At 39.3% G+C, this 17,205-nt stretch overlaps 1 protein-coding gene across 3 annotated transcripts in view; it reads left to right on the forward strand.

Moving 5' to 3' along the window:
- LOC115138425 (ankyrin repeat and SAM domain-containing protein 1A-like) overlaps positions 1 to 17,205 on the forward strand; it is a 71,644-nt gene that overhangs the window by 3,685 nt on the left and 50,754 nt on the right. For all 3 annotated transcript variants that reach the window (XM_029675273.2, XM_029675280.1, XM_065000368.1), the window contains exon 3: positions 6,674 to 6,743. In XM_029675273.2, coding sequence (XP_029531133.1) covers positions 6,674 to 6,743 — 70 coding nt within the window. The remainder of the gene's footprint in view (positions 1 to 6,673; positions 6,744 to 17,205) is intronic.

The following is a 17,205-nucleotide window of genomic DNA, read 5'->3' on the forward strand; positions in this document are numbered from 1 at the left end:
ATGTCCTCATCCCACTGCGCCAGACTGACAGAGAGCAGGCTGTGTCGGGCATGTGAGCAAATATGCTTGATTGAACATCTGATTAAAAGTCTCTCCTCTCGTCATCTAGGCATGGAGCCAATGGACAGTTCAGCTGTGAACATAGTCCATAGGTGAAACAGGCATGGCAATGAGATCCATAAAAAAACTCCCGTCTTTGAGGTGCCCTCTTGGTTCCACCATCAGTCTATTAGTCTGTACTGTGGCCTGTCCTGCATTAGTGATCCTGTTACATACCAATCTGGCTTAACCCCCTGCCTCATATTACCTCCTGATGGCTAAACTTCACCGTTCATTTGTAATACACACTACAGTTAAAAAGTTTGGGGTCACTTAGAAATGTCCTTATTTTTTAAAGAAAAGCACATTTTTGGTCCATTTAAAATAACATCAACTTGATCAATTTGATTTAATGGACAAAAAAATGATTTTCTTTCAAAAACAAGGACATTTCTAAGTGACCTCAAATTTTGAACTGTAGTGTACCTGCAGTGAATAGGCAATACTTATGGACCACACATTCTTATTGTGCCTAGATACTGAGAAAGGCAGGAGAAAAGTTCCATAAAGAGCTGCTGCTATTCAATCTGGCAAAGGGATTTACAGTCCAGGCTCCTAATTGCTAATTGGTAAAGTAGTTTAATGGCTATCCAGCTCAAAGCTGATAGCTGACAGTGATTCGTCATGATCTACACAGATGGGTATATAATTAACCAATTAACTTTTGTTCATATGGGGACTTAGCTAAATTAATAGCTGTGGCTTGACTGTCTTAAATGAGTTAAATTCCCATTAAAAATAATGTGGATACTATACATTACTATACAGATTTAATCCTGAGCGATAGACCCATGAGAGGCCCTGGTTAGGGTAAGCTTCCCAACAGGTCTTCTCCCTGGGTCCTTGATGTGGGTAACAGAACAGTGTGACAGCAGCAGAGATTGAAGTGCCCACTAAGAGGATTAGCATATAGATCCCACCTGAATACAGTCTGATCACTTTTAAGAGGAGCACAATTGATTTAACAGAGTCCATCAACAGGCCCTTGACTTCATAACTGTGCTATAATATTTATAATGTAATATATTTATTTGTGGTCACCATTATAGGTCGACCGATTATGATTCTTCAACGCCGATACCGGTACCGATTATTGGAGGATAAATATTTTAAAAAAGCCGATAGCGATTAATCGGCCGATTATTTATTTTTTATTTGTAATAATGAAAAATTACAACAATACTGAATGAACACTTATTTTAACTTAATATAATACACCAATAAAAATCTATTTAGCCTCAAATAAATAATGAAACATGTTCAATTTGGTTGAAATAATGCAAAAACAAAGTGTTGGAGAAGTAAAAGTGCAATATGTGCCATGTAAAAAAGCTAACGTTTGAGTTCCTTGCTCAGAACATGAGAACATATGAAAGTTGGTGGTTCCTTTTAACATGAGACTTCAATATTCCAAGGTAAGAAGTTTTAGGTTGTAGTTAATATAGTATTTATAGGATTATTTCTCTCTATACCATTTGTATTTCATATACCTTTGACTATTGCATGTTCTTATAGGCACTATAGTATTGCCAGTGTAACAGTATAGCTTCCGTCTCTCTCCCCGCACCTACCTGGGCTCAAACCAGGAACACATCGACAACTGCCACACTCGAAGCATCGTTACCCATTTCTCCACAAAAGCCGCAGTCCTTGCAGAGCAAGGGGAATAACTACTCCAAGTCTCAGAGCGAGTGATGTTTGAAACGCTATTAGCGCGCACCCCGCTAACTAGCTAGCCATTTCACATCGGTTACACCAGCCATTAGGCTGATAGGCTTGAAGTCATAAACAGAGCTGTGCTTGTGAAGAGCTGCTGGAAAAACGCACGAAAGTGCTGTTTGAATGAATGCTTACGAGCCTGCTGCTGCCTAACATTGCTCAGTCAGACTGCTCTATCAAATCATAGACTTAATTATAACATAACATAGAAATACGAGCCTTTGGTCATTTAATATGGTCGAATCCCGGAAACTATCATTTCGAAAAGAAAACGTTTATTCTTTCAGTGAAATATGGAACCGTTCCGTATTTTATCTAATGGGTGGCATCCATAAGTCTAAATATTCTTGTTACATTGCACAACCTTCAATGTTATGTCATAATTACGTAAAATTTTGGCAAATTAGTTCGCAATGAGCCAGGCTGCCCAAACTGTTGCATATACCCTGACTCTGCGTGCAATGAACACAAGAGAAGTGGCACAATTTCACCTGGTTAATATTGCCTGCTAACCTGGATTTCTTTTAGCTAAATACGCAGGTTTAAAAATATATACTTCTGTGTATTGATTTTAAGAAAGGCATTGGTGTTTATGGTTCGGTACAGTTGTCCAACGATTGTGCTTTTTTCGCAAATGTGCTTTTGTTAAATCATCCCCCAACGTTGCATCGATTATATGCAACGCAGGACACACTAGATGAACTAGTAATATCATCAACCATGTGTAGTTAACTAGTGATTATGATTTTTATTTTTTTGTTGAATATGACCAATTTTTCTCCCCAATTTCATGGTATCCAATTGTTTTAGTAGCTACTATCTTGTCTCATCGCTACAACTCCCGTACTTGCTCGGGAGAGACGAAGGTTGAAAGTCATGCGTCCTCCGATACACAACCCAACCAAGCCGCACTGCTTCTTAACACAGCGCCATCCAACCCAGAAGCCAGCTGCACCAATGTGTCGGAGGAAACACCGTGCATCTGGCAACCTTGGTTAGCGCGTACTGCGCCCAGCCCGCCACAGGAGTCGCTGGTGCGCGATGAGACAAAGATTTCCCTACCGGCTAAACCCTCCCTAACCCGGGCGACACTAGGCCACCTCCCGGTCACAGCCGCTTACGACAGAGCCTGGGCGCGAACCCAGGCGTACTGGCGCTGTACTGGCGCTGCAGTACAGCGCCCTTAACCACTGCGCCACCCGAGAGTTTAATGCTAGCTAGCAACTTACCTTGTCTTCTACTGCATTCGAGTAACAGGCAGGCTCCTCGTGGAATGCAATGAGAGGCAGGTGGTTAGAACGTTGGACTAGTTAACTGTAAGGTTGCAAGACTGGATCCTCCGAGCTGACAGTTAACCCACCGTTCCTAGGCCGTCATTGAAAATAAGAATGTGTTCTTAACTGACTTGCCTAGTTAAATAAAAAAATAAAAAATAAGAATCGGCAAAATCGGCGCCCAAAAATACCAATTTCCGATTGTTATGAAAACTTGAAATCAGCCCTATTTAATCGGCCATTCCGATTAATTGGTCGACCTCTAGTCACCATACTTGATTATTCCCACTCATTGTCACACTAATCAAAGGCTTGCCACTCGAGCTTACTGGAAAATAGTGCATATGTGCATTCTACTGTAAGACATTTCACAATTCAGTTTAAAAAATCATATATTATGTTATGCGTTATGATAGCTACATTGACTAGTTTTTTGTACACATTTTCCACCGATTTGTTCTCAACTGATGTCCTGCACATCTGGAAAGAGTGATGATGTGGGACAGTTATGTAGCCTTAATTCTATTACTCTCGGGCTGAAATAATCTACCTCTTTAATTGTAATGAGATGCAATTGCTCAAAAAGCTGCTTTTGGGCCGAGATAAGGTGCACTATGGGCAATGTGGTGCTGGTATGTGTGTGATATAGAATGTAACTGGGTTAATTCAAAGTGGAATATGTAAGGTTTGTATCGCTGTAGGGAGCTGCCATGCGTCCCACGTGTCTGACTTCTAAATGAATCAAGGCTTTTCCTGAGTGTTTATGCCACCAGCAAAGTGCATAGGACTTCTCAAATACTAAATATTGCATCAAATAGCCCTTTATTTGTCTCCAGTGTAATTAGTGAAAGCAAATTCAGATTTTCATCCTCTTATAGTTGTATACAATACAGATTTAATCACAGGATAGCACTGTATTATGGCATTAGCTACCACTTGAACAGTTAGTGTACAGTTAGCTCCCTCCATGGCTCTGAGAAGCTCTCTTCCCATAATCCCAGTCTGTCTAGAGGAAAGGGTGCTGGAGAATGTCACACCAGTTCTCACAAAAAAATACAAGGCTAAACTGTGCAATATTACTGCAATATTCTTCTTGACTTTGCTATTAAGATACATTATGATCCTTTCTTTTTCAAGAGAGAAGAGGTTTTAGGTCCATAATCTGCTGTATTGTTCTGTGTTAACCCCCAGGCAGACTTGTTCTTTCTCTCTGTATACTGCATGTTTTCCCTTTCTGTTCAGAGAAGGGGCAGAGAGCCTTATTTAATCTCATAAAGGTCATTTTGCAGAGATCTATTTGCCCTGCCACTTTCCCCTGTGCTTCGTGCACACAAGGTTCAAACGCTTTAAATTGTGAGTAAACCTATTACCCCGCTGTGTTTTTGCTGAGTGGTGGAGGGAGTGTGAATAACCATTAAAACACTACCAACATTTTTGTGTAAATGCTGACCAGACCGCTTGTGCACATGTGTCTGTGCGCGTGTGTCCGCGTGCGTATGATGATTTTGTCCACCCACACCAGACACGATCAGGGCACGCAGGTTGGAATATCAAAATTAACTCTGAACCAACTATATAAATTTGGTGGCAGTTTGAAAAGCATTAAACATTTATGGCAATTTAGCTAGCTAGCTTGCTGTTGCTAGCTAATTTGTCCTGGGATATAAACATTGGGTTGTTATTTCACCTGAAATGCACAAGGCCCTCTCCTCTGACAATTAATCCACAGATAAAAGGGTAAACCAAGTTTGTTTCTAGTAATCTCTCCTTTAGGATTCTTCTTCTTCATTGGACTTTATATGGCAGTTGGCAACCAAGTTTAAGGTGCATTACCACCACTAACAGAAGTGTGGACCTCAGTACATTTTTCAATCACCCATGTGAGAATATGCTCATAAAAACCAATGAGGAGATGGATGAGGCGGGACTTGCGGCGCGTCAAGCGTCACAAATAGAAACAAGTTCTATTTTAGAGCCTGGCTATGTAGACACTTGTTGACGCACGCGAGCAGTGTGGGAGAAATGATTGAATAACATGTTTGTGTACATTTATTTTGCAATGCTCGCACACGCGACACAAGCGGTGTGGTCAGCATGTTACTCTTAACCTCTTCCCTCTACTCGGGACGCTTGCGTCCCAACTAGAGCTCTGGAAATGCAAATGTGCTACGCTAAATGCTAATAGTATTAGTTAAAACTCAAAAGTTCATTAAAATACACATGCAGGGTATCGAATTAAAGCTACACTCGTTGTGAATCCAGGCAACAAGTCAGATTTTTAAAATGCTTTTCAGCGACAGCATGAGAAGCTATTATCTGATAGCATGCACCAATACACTACAACACAAAAGCACAGCAGGGGACGTAAACAAAATAATTAGCATTTCGGCGTTACACAAACCGCACAATAAAATAGAAAACAGTCATTACCTTTCACCATCTTCTTTGTTGGCACTCCTAGATGTCCCATAAACACTATTGGGTCTTTATTTCGATTAAATCGGGCCATATAAAGCCAAGATATCGTTATATGTAGACTGTGTGATAAACGAAAAAAACAGCGATTTCACAACGTAACGTCATTTTTTTAAATTCAAAAAGTAGGCGATAAACTTTCACAAAACACTTCGAAATACGTTTGTAATGCTACTTTAGGTATTAGTAAACGTTAATAAGCGATAAAAATCATCAGGAGGCGATGTAAAAATCATTAGCTGTCGTCTTGGAAAAAATTTCACGAGAGAGCTCTTCCAAATGATCTGGGCGGAGACTGGAGGTAAGTGGTTCCCCTCTTTCGGTTCAACCAAGAATCAAAGATGATTCAATTCACAAGACTCTAGACAACATGGGGATGCTGTGGGAGTTGAATGCTCGGTCTTATCTAATTCGGCTCACTGTGAACAATTGCTGGAAGTGGCGCAAGGATATTTATTTCCATTTTCTGTGATCAGGTTTTCCTGCGCTTTCCGATGTAACGCACGTTATGTTATAGCCACAGTCGTGATTTAACCAGTTTTAAAAACGTCCGAGTGTTTCCTATCCACACATTCTAACCATATGAACGTACTATATTCCTGGCATGAGTAGCAGGGCGCTGAAATGTTGCGCGATTTTTAACAAAATGTTCAAAAAAGTAGAGGGTAGAAACAAGTTCTATTTTAGCGCCTGGCTATGTAGACACTTGTTGACGCACGCGAGCAGTGTGGGAGAAATGATTGAATAACATGTTTGTGTACATTTATTTTGCAATGCTCGCACACGCGACACAAGCGGTGTGGTCAGCATGTTACTCTTAAACAACCCTCCTCCATCTTCAGCCCTCCTCCTCAGTCAGCCTCCATGTTCAATCAACATTACACTGTCTGTAAACATACAGACAGGAGATGTATGAGCAAATGTTGAAGCTTATTAATCAAGGATTTGGCCTGTCTTAAGAAATGTTAGCAGTAAAGGATAAGGTTACAGACTCTGAAAATATACTATATTACATTTATTTGTGTTATGGAAATGATGAATATGTTTAATAGTGCTATTGTTGAATCTTAGGGTAACCATATCTGGTTTGTTCTGCTCCTCCTCAGATTGACAAGATAATGAACCTGATTGGAGCAGGCATCGAATCGTCCAATGACAAGCAGTGCATATCCCCAGGTAAATGTTATTTATTTGTATTGTCTTGAATACCTTCATGTAGGTAAATGCTGCAGTAAGCTGTATGTCAGCCTTGTGATAGAGTGTTCTGGTAAAGGGTTAACCTTCATTACAGGTAGAATGTGTCTTTGATGTGTCTTCGACTAACAGCCAACAACCCTATTATCTAAGACATAAATGATAGCCGGTGGGAATTGTGGTGGAGTACCCCACCAAGGTAGTGGCAGTGCTGGGAACACTGGCTGTAACCCTTTGGGGGATGGTCACATTCTGACAATCAGGGAGGGGGCAGAATACTGTGGCCTTGGCAGCACAGCATCATAATGGTCTGACTGCACAGAGGGTGCCGGGGAAAAGGGTCTCCACAGGGGACCAGCGTGAGTGTGTGTTTTGGGGAAGGGGGGTATCCAATCTCCATCAGCCAGGAATATACATTGGCTTATCAAATATTCTCATCCCTGCCCAATTTTGGTACGCCTCTCAAACAACTACAATGGTATATGCATTCACATAGCAAGTCTACTCTTGAGCTAGGCTCTGGGGATGAAACAACTGTTTGTGTATGTGTGTGCATGAGGGCCTGTGTGAGTGTGTAGGTGGGGGTATTGGTGGAAGGGGAGAGGTGTAGATGTGTATGTGTGGATGGGGCGTGTGCTTGTATGCATCAAACAGACGTTTCTATAGAGTAATGATGTTAGGGACCATACAGGATGCAATCACAAGCTGTAATATAAAATAAATAATTTCTGCATGCCTAAATGTTGATTTTTCTACTGCTTGTCCTTGATAAAGATAACAATCCTTTGTAGGAAGTGCCTACATTATTATTTTTCAATTGTGGGAAGAAATTAATGTATGCGTATAAAAATTTAATAATTACATATAGTATAACCGAGGCGAAAAGGTTAGACATGCTTATGGCTACTAACCTGGTTTTGTTCTGTAAGTGGCACTTTGTGCTCTTTTCAAGTGTCCCAACCTCTTAAGGACCCTAGGATCTATGTGTACGGGGGTGGTCTGTCAGTCACAGGGACGACATCTCTACTTGGGAAAGGGAAGGTTTTTGCGGGAGGGTAATTGTAGGATAACTAGAGGTCTACTTAGAGCCAGTTGGGGCTACAGTATGTTTAGCAGGGCATCTATCATGGTACAGCTACATGGACAACAGACAGGTATTGATTCTGGTGGCACTGGTAGGTATGGATAAGTATCTCAAAATGGTGACTAGGATAGTGGTAAGTTTGTCAAATAGAGTCCAACATGGTAATTGGTGAATTGAGTATAGCAAGCTATAATTCCAATGGTTTGGCGATAATAGGGAAAGAAGGGCAGTTTTTACATGGTTAAAGAAAAAGGATTACGTTATTTATTGTTTACAGGAAATGTATCATTCGGTACATTCTGATGAAGTGGCTTGGGAAAAAAGTGGCATGGTCAAATCTATTTCTGTCACGGTGCTAAGAAATTCAAAAGGTGACATAATTCTTATAAAAAACAATCTAGATCTTGAGGTGCAGTCTGTTAAACTAGATCCAAAAGGAAGATGGATTGCTTTGAATGTACTACTTGAAGATAAAAAGTTATGGCTAATAAATCTATATGGACCGAATAATGACGATTCAAAATATTTATAATAATCAAATTAGTTTCCAAGATACAAATAACTCTATTGTAATGATAGGGGACAACAACACATTTTTAAGTACGTAAATAGACCATAAAGGCTATCATACTACCAACTATCACCCTCTAGCGCTCAAAGAGATTATGATAATTATGGATACATTGGAATTGACGGCTATTTGGAGGCTCAAAAAATTGGATCTCATAAGATATACTTGGAGGAGACTTAATCAAGCTAGTCGGATTGATAATTTTCTGGTATCCTTTTCTATGGTGCCAAAAGTGAAAAAGGTATTGATTAAGAATTTAATGTGATCAGATCATCAACATATCCCTCCATATACAGTTGAAGTCGGAAGTTTACATACACTTAGGTTGGAGTCATTAAAACTCGTTTTTCAAACCCTCCACAAATTCGTGTTAACAAACAATAGTTTTGGCAAGTCGGTTAGGACATCTACTTTGGGCATGACACAAGTAATTTTTCCAACAATTGTTTACAGACAGATTATTTCACTTATCATTCACTGTATCACAATTTCAGTGGGTCAAAAGTTTACATACACTAAGTTGACTGTGCCTTGAAACAGCTTTGACAATTCCCGAAAATTATGGCATGGCTTTAGAAGCTTCTAGGCTAATTGGCATCATTTGAGTCAATTGGAGGTGTACCTGTGGATGTATTTCAAGGCCTACCTTCAAACTCAGTGCCTCTTTGCATGACATCATGGAAAAATCCAAATAAATCAGTCAAGACCTCAGAAAAAAACATTGTAGACCTCCACAAGTCTGGTTCATCCTTGGCAACAATTTCCAAATGTCTGAAGGTACCACATTCATCTGTACAAACAATAGTACGCAAGTATAAACACCATGTGAACACACAGCCATCATACCGCTCAGGAAGGAGACGCGTTCTGTCTCCTAGAGATGAATGTATTTTGGTGCGAAAAGTGCAAATCAATCCCAAAACAACAGCAAAGGACCATATGAAGATGCTGGAGGAAACGGGTACAAAAGTATCTATATCCACAGTAAAACCAGTCCTATGTCGACATAACCTGAAAGACCGATCAGCAAGGAAGAAGCCACTGCTCCAAAACAGCCACAAAAAAGCCAGACTATGGTTTGCAACTGCACATGGGGACAAAGATCGTACTTTTTTGGAGAAATGTCCTCTGGTCTGGTGAAACAAAAATAGAACTGTTTTGCAATAATGACCATGGTTATGTTTGGTGGAAAAAGGGGGAGGCTTGCAAGTCAAAGAACACCATCCCAACCGTGAAGAACAGGGGTAGAAGCATCATGTTGTGGGGGTGCTTTGCTACAGGAGGGACTGGTGCACTTCACAAAATTGATGGCTTCATGAAGCAGGAAAATTGTCTGGATATATTGAAGCAACATCTCAAGACATCAGTCAGGATGTTAAAGCTTGGTCGAAAATGGGTCTTCCATTTGGACAATGACCCCAAGCATACTTCCAAAGTTCTGGCAAAATGGCTTAAGGACAACAAAGTCAAGGTATTTGAGTGGCCATCACAAAGCCCTGACCTCAATCCTATAGAAAATTTGTGGGCAGAACTGAAAAAGCTTATGCAAGCAAGGAGGCCTACAATCCTGACTCAGTTACACAACCAAAAAGATCCTACAAATCTTTTTTTGCAAATGATGGAGAAATCTTTATCTCACCAACAGAGATTTTTTTTAATGAGGAAGTACAATTTTTTAAACAATTGTTCTTTTGTCAAGGTCCTTCAACCTCACTTGACGATGAGTTTTGTGATATCCTTCTCCCCCCAAAAATAGATTAAACTATCTGCAACAGAAAAAAAGTATTGTTGTGAAGTATTAATTGCACATGACAAGCTATGGTTGGCAATTGATTTCTATCAGACGGGGAAAACTCCTGGTCTTGATTGCATTCCAATAGAGATATGTACAACTTCTTATGAACTACTGACATATCCATGACTATCATGTTTTAATTACTCATATATAAATGGCAGACTGTCGGACACACAAACAGAGGGACTGATTTTTCTCCTACTGAAGCAGGAGCCAGGGGGGCAATACAAAGACTCTGTCTCATAAAAAAATTGGAGGCCCCTTCAATGTTGCGAAGCAAAACGTATTGCTCATAGAATAAAAAAGGTCCTACCAGTTATGTACAACAATTCATCATGATCAGACGGGATTCTTAAAAGGAAGATATATTGGAGACAACATTAGACAACTACTAGAAATAATGGAAGATAATGAGAGTGCAGGGAAACCAGGTACAGTATAATCTTTATGGCAGATTTTGAGAAAGCCTTTGATACAGTATGTCTAGAATCTGTTTACAAGTGCCTGGATTTTTCAACTTTGGAGAATCTTTAATAAAATGTGTTAAAGTAATGTACAACAACCCTAAATATAAACTAATAAATAATGGTTACTTCTTTGAATTGTCAAGAAGTATAAAACAAGGTTGCCCTCTGTCGCCATACCTATTTATTATGGCTAATGATAACATTAAAGGGCTAAACATGTTTGGATTACAGACAAAAGTATCAATGTACTCCGATGATTCAAGTTTTCTCTTGAGTCCTCAATCTTCAACCTTGAAGGGCCTCATTAAGGAACTGGATCATTTCTCCAGTTTCTCTGGACTAAAGCCCAACTATGATAAGTGTACTATATTAAGGATTTGGTCTCTAAAAGACACAAACTTTAAATTGCCATATGGTCTCCCGATTAAATGGGTGGATGGTAAAGTCAATATGCTTGGTGTACATATCCTGGAAAGTTGAGCGAAGTTGCAACAATACATTTTGATAGAAAACTTTACAAAATAGATAGAATCTTGAATATGTGGTGAGGGAAACACCTATCCATTTACATGAAGATTACCCTGATTAATTGTCTAGTGATATCACAGTTTACATATTTCTTCATGGCTCTAATGACTCCGGGAGAGTCCTTTTCAAACCATGCGAGAACAAAAATACTTCACTTATTTGGAATGGCAAACCAGATGAAGTTAAACGAGCATATTTACATAATGAAAATGAGTTTTGAAAGTAAGGCTTTAAATCTCTCTCATAAAGCCTCCATTGTACCAAAATTGTATCTAAATCCAAACTGGTTTTCGACTAAGAGAGGCCCATCCATTGTTTAAGATTGGGCTCTTTGCCTTTTTGCAGATGAAAACTTTACATTTTAGGTGGATTGACAATGGATCCCTGTTTAAAGTATCGTCCTTTTAAAAAGAAGTCATACAGAGTTGGGTACAATTTCAATTTCATCCTCCAGAAAAGGCATATCTAATATTACAGCTAATAATATGGCTAAACTCCATGTACTGATAGAAAAAATATATACCCTACCGTTCAAAGGTTTGGGGTCACTTAGAGATGTCCTTGTTAACATAACATAAAATTGATCAGAAATACAGTGTAGACATTGTTAATGTTGTAAATGACTATTGTAGCTGGAAACTGCAGATGTTTTATGGACTATCTACATAGGCGTACAGAGGCCCATTATCAGCAACCATCACTCCTGTGTTCCAATGGCACGTTGTGTTAGCTAATCCAAGTTTATTATTTTAAAAGGCTAATTGATCATTAGAAAACCCTTTTGCAATTATGTTAGCACATATGAAAACTGTTGTGCTGATTCAAGAAGTAATAAAACTGGCCTTCTTTAGACTGGTTGAGTATCTGGAGCATAAGCATATGTGGGTTCGATTACAGGCTCAAAATGGCCAGAAACAAAAAACTTTCTACGGAAGCTCGTCAGTCTAGTCAGTCTATTATTGTTCTGAGAAATGAAGGCTATTCCATGAAGGCTATTTCATGTTTTTTTTTCAAAAACAAGGACATTTATAAGTGACCCCGAACTTTTGAACGGTATTGTATATATTGGGAAAAAATGTACAAGAAGGGTATAATATTTATGAAGAACATTGTAAACAAGGCCGGTAAAATGATGTCACACAAGCAACTAACAACAGTGTATGAAGGTATAAGACAAAATTCTAACCAACTCATCGCGGCCATTCCACAAAATTGGAAGAGACAATTACTTAAAGAAGAAATTAAAGAATGAGTCTTTCTGCCACCCATTAAAAGTCATAAAATGATTAGTATAAATTGAAAATGTATCAGTTTTACTTAAAGTCCAAATGTTTTACACCAATGTCGTATAAAATTCAAGTTGGCATCGGGTCTATGAACTGATATATAAAACAACAATTGATTCATAAATCTATTTGTTTCAATTTGAGCTATTATATAAAATACTTGCTCCAAAAAGAATGCTCAATATATGGGGCATTGAACAGTCAGCCTTGTGCAGACTCTGCCATGTGGAAGCAGAGCATATTTTCTGATACTGTCCATCGGTAGCTTGCTTTTGGAGTCAGGTCCAGGAATGGTTGTTATGCCATAATATCAGGGTCCAGATGGACCTGCAAACTGTATTCCTTATGGGATCTGAAAAAACACGATCAGTCAATGGGAAATATCATTATACTCTTGGTTAAAGTATTTATTTTCAGGGCAATATCTGTAAAAAAAAAATACAAATAGGGAGGTTCAGGACAGTCGTAAGACATCACAGTGAAATGGAGGGATGTATTGCAAAAGGAAATAGCAAAATTGCATTAAACTGGGAGAGATGGGTTCATCTGTGGACATCGGAGGGTTGGAGTTAAGATCACAATGATTGGTGGATTGGCCGCAGTGTGTGAAAATCCAGAACTTGAAAAAAAGGAAATGAAGAATATATATATATATATATATATATATATATATATATATATATATATATGTATTTATGTACCTTAAATGTGAGCGAAAATAGCTGTAAGTAGCAGTAGAAGTATTGTTGTCCATTAGTTTTCTCCAATCAGGGTAGGGATTGGTAGGGTTGGGGGGAAAAATAATAAATGTATTAATAATATTAATTATAATAATTTAATAATTTAAAATATATATATATTGGGATTAGAAATGATGTAAACAATTAAATTGATAGTACCCACAATCTATCTGAAATATTAAAGCTGCTCTACTCCCCCCCCCCCAAAAAAAGTACTATAAAATAAAATAAATTATATGAAGATTTGTTTCCCCCATAAATCGAAACAATCCAATGTTTCATTAGTTGTGTGTGCAACTTATGTCATCTGTATGGGTTTTTTTGTGGGGTGAAGTGTATTTCCACTTTAAAATAAATCTAATTTAAAACTCACTTGACTGTCATTTTTCCTGTGCTGTGTCTCAATAGTGGCTGAATTGATGCTCTGCTTCATCGAGTCTGTCCTTCAGGCTGTGCTCAGGGGGAAGCCAACTGGCAATGGCTGAATTTGTTTAGATTACATTCCCAACTTGATATATGGTATCTCCATTGCACAACAGCCTCCCTTAGATCCCTGTATAAGACTATGTACCTCAGTGAAGTATGGGTCATTTTGCTTTGAGGATTTTTTGTCAAACTCATATTGATAATGACACTCTTTAGGCTTAATGTTGTAACATGTATTGTAGGTGGGCCTAATGTACAGTATCTTATGAATTAATTTGCAGAAATAGCTAGCTACCCACTGCAGGCTGACAGTGCTGTGGTCTTTTCCATGACATCATACAGCACAGCTGCCTCCCTCTGACGATGTGTGCCCATTACACCGAACAGGCCTCAGTCATAACGTCCATAAATTATCCTTGACACATCATTTATTATCATTAGTCATAAAACTCACCAATTTAGTTTTTCCTCTCCTTCACTTAAAAATATGTATTGTATCCCAATTACTCGATACCACTGGATATTATTTTAACTTCCTTTTCTTTTCAAACCTGAGGTTATTGTACTCTACGTAATGTGGCTGGAAAATACGGTAATTGATGTGTTTGTTGATGTAGATGATGCTACTAGACTAGTTCTGTATTTACATTTGTCATACAGAGGACTTAGCAGCAGCCTGTCACAGATTTAGCTGAGTCATAGCTTGCTGATTTTATCTCCTGATTGTACTCAGGCTTCTTACACTGTCATTGGAATTGGACCCAGGGAGAGAGGGGGAGAGATTGAGTGAGGGAGGGAGAAGCCAAATTGTCACTCTTCTACCCTCCCTCATCCCACCATTGTAAAATAGCTCAATTTTCCCACATTCCTTCCATCCCTCTCTCCCATTCCTCCCATCCCCCTCTCTCCATAGATCATTTCCCAGGGATGGCCTGGAGCCAAGTTGTGCTAATTAATTCTAAACTATACGATTTTCTAATATGAGACTGCTGTGCCAAGTTGCCTCTAGAAACATCCCTGCAATTCCATGTGGCATTTTGAATGCTTAAGCATTGTGATGTTTGCATTTGTGGTTTGAAGGTGCTTCAATTGTCTGTTACATGAGCATTGAGTAAATGAGCTTAAAAGGAAGCAGGGAAAAAAAGAGAGCTTTCCTAACAACACACAGGAGACATCCTGCAGCTCAGTTTGTGTATGCCATTCTTCTGACGTTCAAAGGAATAGAGTCCGTCTTCCGTTCCCGTGAATTAATTCAACTCTGCGGCTCATTTTGGTAGAGTTGTTGATGTGTTGACAGGGAGCAAACATTCCTCTCACGCCGATAAAATAGACAGTGCTTCATCTAGGCAGTAGAGCGATTACCTCTCCCTAAATAGGTCTGTCTGGTTTCCCTCTGAGCCAAGTCTAGACCTAGGTAGCTTTCTCTTTCCATATGCAAAAGCACACTAGCCCAAACTGGATGTCAAGACCCATTTACCAGGTTGAGCTGGTGACCCAGTTCCCCCTAACAGTAACAGGAGCGATGGAGTGACCCTCTGTCAGTCAGTAATTAGGCCCGCTGGTCCCTGGGAGGGGTTGTCGTCCCAAATGAATGGCTGTAATTGGGTGGTGAGGGCTGATATTTTATACAGGCATTGTTTGAGTGATATAGTAAAGGAGCTGACATGGGTGAAGCTTGGGGGGAAGGGGGAAAGGAGAGGGGTCTGACTGAAACATAATGAGTGTTCTCCAATCTTTCCTATTTTTCATTACCATCTTATCTCCCCCACATGCACATTTCATCACCTTCACTATTCATCTTCTTCTGTGTCTCTTTTCTGTCTTCTCCTTTTCTCTCCCCCTCCCTTTCTCTCTATCTCAGAGTGTGTCTAATAGAAGGGCTGTCTGTTCTTGATTATGAATTATAAGCGTTAGCTCTTGCTCGCTTGGATGTGTGGCCACAAAGACAGGGCCAAGATTCACAAAACACTTCTTAGGCAAAAACATAAGAGGCTTCTTAAGAAAAAAAATAAGATAAGTTCATAAGATAGTTTGTAAGTTCAATTCTTCCACAATATCGTAAGATTTCATGATTTTCTTACGAACCTCTCAAATATCTTCTTACAAACTTCTTAAATATCTTCTTAAGATGATTCTCGCTAGGCAACCAATTTAGCTAGCTTTTTAGCTAGCAATGGCAATCATGTTAGCATATTTCGTTCTGAGATTACAATTCTAAAACATGCTCTTGAGTTTCAAATATTAACACTGAAACTTTGAGATGAAGTTTGAGTGAATTAAACAATTGCTTTCATTAGCTTATTTTCTCACTGCCCTGAGTTTATGACAAGGGTTTAGCTATCTTGGAATTAAAAACATTTCCAAGAGCAAATCCTAGAGCTTCCTTTTAAATAATCTAATTTCTTAAAAACGTTTTACTGAAGGAGAAACATAAGAAATAATGCAAGAACATTTCCAATAACCGTTTTGAGGAATAGAAACTTTGCTCAACTTTCTAAGTCTATAGTTAAGGAAAATATTGTAGTGAAGAAGAAGGTTTTGTGAATATGGGCCCTGACCTTTACCTGATCGTTAAGGCACAGCAATTGGGTCACAGCTGGCCAATTACGGCAGGAGCTCAATCGATTGCTCCTCACTTTGCTTCTGTAACCATCACTTCTCCTCCTCTGGCCAGCTGGCTGGGGATGTGATGTGTGAGGTGTTCACAGGCAGACTGAAAGCCTGAATAATTACTCTATGCCTGCAGCTGCATCCAGATAACACCAGTGATGGAAGCAGTAAGCAGCCCTGTGGGTGCTAATGCCTATTTGGACTTATGTCAATAGATGTCTGTGTGCCCATTTGTATCATCCTGTTGCATTTCACTGTATGATTCCAGCAGTAATCTGACCTGTAAACGTCATGCATCAACTATTTTATTTGTGATATGTGCTAACATGAAAACAGAAGTTAATGGAATATGTCTCTCCTGTCATCTTGTAGAATGGGGGGTATCGAATGACAAGGACTTGAGAGTCACTATGTTTGACAGTATGAGAGTCACTCTGTTAAAGCACTGTGTGTATGCGTGTGTGCATCCGTGCGAGTGTGTGCGCAGGTGTGTGTGTGCATGTGTGAGTGAGCGCTGCACTGACTTGAATATGTGTTGCCCCCAAGTCCTATCATCAAAGAGAAATGTAAATGAGTTAAAGCCAGCTGCTAATAAGCTAGCGCTTGAAAATGGTCTTTGTTTTAATATCCCTTGTTAAGCACTGGGAAGCCAAGCTTCAAAATCACTGTCCATGTAAACTCAGCAAAAAAAGAAACGTCCCTTTTTTTTAGGACCCTATCTTTCAAAGATAATTCGTAAAAATCCAAATAATTTCACAGGTCTTCATTGAAAAGGGTTTAAACACTGTTTCCCATGCTTGTTCAATGAACCATAAACAATTAATGAACATGCACCTGTGGAACGGTCGTTAAGACACTAACAGCTTACAGACGGTAGGGATTTAAGGTCACAGTTGTGAAAACTTAGGACACTAAAGAGGCCTTCCTACGGACTGAA

This window comes from Oncorhynchus nerka, linkage group LG2, assembly GCF_034236695.1.
Source record: "Oncorhynchus nerka isolate Pitt River linkage group LG2, Oner_Uvic_2.0, whole genome shotgun sequence".
Taxonomy (NCBI): domain Eukaryota; kingdom Metazoa; phylum Chordata; class Actinopteri; order Salmoniformes; family Salmonidae; genus Oncorhynchus; species Oncorhynchus nerka.